Source organism: Rutidosis leptorrhynchoides, chromosome 11 (assembly GCF_046630445.1).
Source record: "Rutidosis leptorrhynchoides isolate AG116_Rl617_1_P2 chromosome 11, CSIRO_AGI_Rlap_v1, whole genome shotgun sequence".
In the NCBI taxonomy this organism is placed as follows: domain Eukaryota; kingdom Viridiplantae; phylum Streptophyta; class Magnoliopsida; order Asterales; family Asteraceae; genus Rutidosis; species Rutidosis leptorrhynchoides.
In genome coordinates this window covers 10936112-10942171 of record NC_092343.1, presented here as the reverse complement: position 1 = coordinate 10942171, position 6060 = coordinate 10936112, and the positions used below count along the sequence as shown (strand labels likewise).

The following is a 6060-nucleotide window of genomic DNA, read 5'->3' as shown; positions in this document are numbered from 1 at the left end:
GGCACCCGGCGCCGCCCCCCACTGCCGTATCAAGGCGTTGCCTAAGAGAAAAAAGGGGGCGTGGGGCGGTATCCAACGGGGAAGGCAACGGCATTGTTGGGGTGGGTGGGATACGTGGCACTGTTTGGTTGGATACTTTCATAGTATCCGTTGGCAAATAAAAAAAAAAATAATTCCTATATTTTTTATCCTATTTATATACCTAATTTTAACTCATTTTACACCCATTCTTTCTTTCAATCTTATTTTTTCTTTTCAAATTAATCACTCTAAACGTTATACATTATGGAGAAAACGTTCAAGATGCTCCAATTTTTAATTGATGACGATTCGGATGATGAAAAAATGGTTAACCTTGTTAGTAGTATGGGCGAAGAAGAAGTGGAGGGAGAAGCTAGTAGTTCGCGAGTCCCTCGAACCCGAATTTATATTCCAAGGGATCGTGAAAGTGCGGCTGACAGATTATTCAATGATTATTTTGCGGATTCACCAGTGTATCCGGAAAACAAATTCAGACGACGTTTTCGAATGAGTCATCAATTATTTCTCCGAATAGTCGAAGGTATATCTAACTTTAATTGTAGGGATATTCCCGAATATTTTATGTATTTTAGAGAACGTCCCGATGCCGCTGGTCGTCAAAGTTTGACAATATTACAAAAGTGTACCGCGGCCATACGTCAAATGGCGTATGGAACTACACCTGATATGTTCGACGAATACATAAAAAATGGTGAGAAAACTGCTGCTTTATGTTTAGATGATTTTTGCAAATGCGTATTTCATTTGTTTGCGAGAGAGTATTTGAGAAAGCCAACAACCGAAGATATTGCTCGGCTTTATAATTTTCACGCACAAAAACATAGTTTACCCGGTATGCTTGGTAGTATTGATTGTATGCACTGGGAGTGGAAGAATTGTCCTGTTGCGTGGCAAGGACAATATACTAGAGGGGATAAAAAGGGACCATCTATTATGCTTGAAGCAGTCGCATCTCAAGATTTGTGGATATGGCATGGTTTCTTTGGTATGGCAGGTGCAAACAACGACATTAAAGTTTTAAATGCGTCACCGTTGTTCAACAGTATAAAGGATGGCACCGCTCCTCCTTCACCATTTGATGTAAATAGGCATCACTACGATATAGGGTATTACCTAGGTGATGGTATATACCCTGATTGGGCTATGTTGGTCAAAGCACCCCATTCTCCTATTGACGAACCGCGAAAAAAATTTAAACGGTTTCAAGAAATTGCCAGAAAAGATATTGAGCGTGCATTTGGAGTATTACAGGGTAGATTTGCAATGTTGAAAACACCGGCAAGATCTTTGGATTTCAACAAAATTAGAAGACATATGTATGCCTGTCTCGTATTACATAACATGATTCAAGAAAATAACGGATTTGTTATAGGTAGGAGAGAAGAAAGAATGATAGAAAGGAACCCACCACGAAGGTTACAAAGGGATTTGAGGGATCGAGATGCAAGGGTTAAGGAAATAAGAGATAGGCAAGTTCACAGACAGTTAGAAGCAGATTTAATCGAGCACGTTTGGAACTTATCCCCTTACTTTCGTACTGCTAACGATGAGTAGTTTCGTTTAGTGAATTTATAATTATGTAATGTTTCGTTTAAGTAAGTTCAGTTATTGTATGTTATGATTAATGAATTTATAATTATGTAATGAATTGTTTTCTATTTTAAAGATATAGCCGTTTATTTCAATATTACTTAAACGTTTACATTATTTCAAAAAGAAAAATAAAAAACAACAACAACATAATTTCCTAACGGCTATTTTTTGCAAACACATTCATCAATCGCTATCAAATTCACGTGGATCGTGTTGCTGAAACCCTGGAGATTCAGGAGCAGCTTCATCTTCACTTGCAGAAATGGCGTAGCTTTCATCAATCCATTCAGTGTAAAGGTCAATTGGTTGCTTACATATTATGGCTCGCCCAATCGCACCAAACCAATCGTGATCTTCTTCTAGTAACGCGGCACGAGAGTTGGGTTTTTTGAAAAACCAGATTTGTCTAGTGGGGTAGTCAATGTCTCGTTGTAGCAACTCAAGCAAACACATATAACTTGGACACTTATGAACATCCATGTAATAATTTTGTGTTTCATACTCGGTATAATTCCTCATTTCGCTATCAAATTCACCTCCGTAGTGAACTTTAACAACAACATTCAACGGACTCATTTTGAAGTGTGTGTGTTTATGAATTGAGAGTTTTAGAAGATATGAAGTGTGTGTTATGATTTGAGAAATGGGGTTGTATATATAGGGGAGGAAATGGAGGAATCTAGCTTTAGAAAAAAAAAAAAAAAACGGTTCAAAATATAGCCGTTGTGTTAGAGAAAGAAAAAAAAATCGGTTCAAAATATAGCCGTTGTAATTAAAAGGTAATTTTAAAATATTAATTAAATACAAAAAATAATATAAAATAATTAAATAAAACACAAAAATTAAAAATTAAATGCCACATCAGCATTCCACTAACCCACCCACACCACCAACCCACACCACCACTACTCCACACTTCTAACCCACACGTCCTAGTCATCAATAAAGTACAAAAAGCAACCCACGCCCCCAACCCACCCACACCACCACTACAAATAGTCTAAAAAAGGGCGTGACCAAGGGCGTGGGTTAGAATGCCGTGGTCAGATTCGTGGAGTGGGGGGACACATGCCAGAAGGAAAGCGGTTCCAATTTCTATCCGTTAACGTATATTCAAATTGAATAACAAAATAAAATTAAAACCGATATTTTTTTCTTATATATTTACACATATTCATCCATTTTCACCACACAACACATATTATCTTCCATTTTTCTCTCATATTATATACAAATATAAAATTGGCAATGGATAAAACGAATAAAATGCTCGGTATATTGCGTGGGTGTATGTAATATACACAGCATTGTAACATTGAGTTGTAGCTCAGCTGGTAGTGGCCTACCTCTCTTAGCGAGAGGTCAGGATTTCGACTCCGCTAGGGTACAACATTGCACTCAATGTTATCCCTTGACCTGAAGTATCCACCCAGGTCGCCTTTCGCTTCGTGTGGGGGCAGCGTGGAGGAGATTTTACCGGCCATGCCCTCGGATTGGTCCGGGTTTCCTCCAGGGCAGTAGTTGATGGGGGGGGGGGGGTGGTTATGCAACTACGGGAGATGAACGCGTGGGTGGTTAAGTCCCTCTGGGTGATCCCAAACTGATGTCCAAAAAAAAAAAAATATACACCGCATTGTCAGTGCTTGTAGAAATGACAAACTATCAAATAGGTCGTGCGTATTAAAGCAATTGGAGACGATATCTATAAACATGGACTTAGGTAGATGTCATCCTTCTTTCACTTATAAGAGTCAATTGCTGTACTCGATGGTTGTTGTATGAGATAGATAGACATAATTATCCAACCGACAATCAATACAATCCACCGTTAACAAATACTTATTAAAATCATACAACGCCAACAATGAACTATAAGTTTACAATTCTAACTTTAATATGCAGTAAATGAGTCTATTAGTCCACACTTACAATTAGATCAAACTTGAATCACCTAAGAGGACAAATATGATCGACAAGTTGAGAAAGGACACTTATCTAAACCGTTATTTCATCATCTATCGAGGTACCTATGGAACCGAGGAAAAAGGTAATTTTGGTGAGTGCGAATGATAATATCTTGCAACAAATGGTGGATTATCAAGAACGTAAACATATTTTGAACAATGTTAGTTACCCTAATAAAGTAGTTAATCAGTTATCTGAAAACTCAAAATTTAGTTGATGAGCTGTTTTAAGCTCGTAAAATATATTTTTTAAAACAGATGCTGCTTTAAAATCAATTATTAACTGCTATACTGCCTAGAGTTTAACAGTAAACGATTGATACGTGGGTGATGAAGGAGGTGGTAAATGTGATGGTGATGGTGATGGTGGTATAGCCTGTTGGTGATGGCGATGGTGGTGGCGATAATGTGGTTGGTGTTAAAATACAATGCAAATTTGGAATAATATGGAATTTGTAAATATGTATGGAAAAATATCTAGATATTAATATGTATAAGAAAATATCTAGATATTAATATGTAAAAGAAATATCTAGATATTTATATGTAGAAAAATCTAGATAATATAGATATTTGTAGGTGAGAAATATCTAGATATTTATCCATGGAAATATCTAGTTTCTAGAATGTTCCATGGGGTAGTATAAATATGGGTGGTGATTTCATTTGTGAAGTAAGGTGTGAGTAAGTGAAGTATGAAGTAGAGAAGAAGTAAGAAGTGAAGAAGAGTTAGAAGTGATAGTTGTGAGGAAGTAAGAAGAGTGTGAGTTCGAGAAGAGAAAACTTGTAAGTAAGTAATATTGTAATTGTATTTTGTATTAATAAAAGTGTTCTTTGTTAAGTTTCCCGGTTAAGCCTTAGTTCGTGTTTAAGTTCTTAGTGCACTTGTGTTGTTCTTCTTATATGGTCGGCTCTGCCGCCTAAGTAATACATGGTCGGTTATACCGCCTAAAGATATATGGTCGACACTGTCGCCTAAGTACATTGTGCACTAAGGATTTATAAAATTAAAGGCTAACCAACGTCAAAGTGTTGGTGTAGTGAGTCTAGTATAGTCTAGGTCCTCTATAGTGGGTGTGTTGGGCTCGTCGAAGCTTTCAACAATTGGTATCAGAGCGGGTCATTCGGGACCATTTCTAGTGGAGGAAATCGGTAAACGTTGGACGTTTACATCGGCTTGTTTTCACCAAGGCTCTAAGGAAGATTCTGTCGGAGCACAGTTAGGAACTGTGAAAGCTCATCGGTCAGGGACCAAGCTTATTGGACGTTGGACGTCATGATGGCAGATCTTGCAAGTACGAGCAGTGGAATCAAGAGTCTCAATAACCACAACTATGGTTATTGGCGGACTTGCATAGAATCCTACCTACAAGGACAGGATTTATGGGAAATAGTTGCTGGCAGTGACACAACGCCTCCACCGAAAGAAAATGCTGAAGCCTTGAGAAAATGGAACATCAAGGCCGGGAAGGCTTTATTTCTATTGAAGACTACAATCGAGGAGGATCTATTGGAGCACATCCGTGACGAGAAAATGCCAAAGGCAGCTTGGGAAACTTTTGAAAAATTGTTTTCAAAGAAGAATGAAGCACGCCTCCAGCTCTTGGAAAATGAGCTCGCGGGTATCTCACAAGGAAGTCTGTCTATTTCTCAGTATTTCACCAAGGTGAAATCTATTTGTCGTGAGATATCTCAACTTGCTCCTGAAGAGAAAGTGAGTGATGCAAGGATGAAGAGAATTATCATCCATGGCTTAAGATCCGAGTATAATGGATTTATAGCCGCTGTGAGAGGATGGCCTACTCAACCATCATTAATAGAGCTGGAGAATTTGTTGGCTAATCAAGAGGCATTAGCCAAGCAGATGAATGAAGTAACCATAAAAGACGGAGAAGATGCACTCTTCACCAATAAAAAGAAAGCAACATCTCGAAGACAAGAGACGATGAAAGAAAGTAAGACATATGGGTGGAAGGGTCACCCAAAATCAAAAGGCAACGCTTCAGGGGGAGCTCAACAAGGAAGAAGAGATCATCGCCAACAATACGGGAAAAATGATAAGAGAAAGAATGGTGAATGCTTCAATTGTGGCAAGAAGGGTCATTTTGCTCGAGAATGTAGATTCCCCAGAAGGCGAACTTTTGAAGGAAATGTGGCCGCCGCAAGAGATGAGAAGAAAGAGGTCACATTCAAAGCAACCATTAATGAGGAAACATGGGATGCAGAAGCAGGACTCTCCGTTGAAGCTGACATGGATGATCAAGCTCTTGCAGCAACCTTAAAGTCAAAAATAAACTACAAAGATGATTGGATCATCGATTCTGGGTGCTCAAATCATATGACCAACGATGGGACGAAGCTGCAAGAAATGGAGGATTACAAAGGAAAGAGAGTCGTGTTGACAGCCGACAATTCAAGGTTGTCTATTTCTCACATTGGAAAGACAATAATTCCAAATGAA

The 6060-nt window shown here is 38.5% G+C and overlaps 1 protein-coding gene across 1 annotated transcript; it reads left to right on the top strand.

Moving 5' to 3' along the window:
* Positions 1-285: 285 nt before the first annotated feature.
* On the top strand, positions 286-1596 carry LOC139874297 (protein ALP1-like). Its single transcript, XM_071861743.1, has one exon. It carries the CDS (start codon positions 286-288, stop codon positions 1594-1596), a length of 1311 nt encoding a protein of 436 aa, XP_071717844.1.
* The last annotated feature ends 4464 nt before the right edge of the window (positions 1597-6060 follow it).

What these genes read in the sequence shown, in the direction of transcription:
- LOC139874297 (XM_071861743.1), top strand. Translation starts at nt 286, where the DNA reads ATGGAGAAAACGTTCAAGATGCTCCAATTTTTAATTGATGACGATTCG.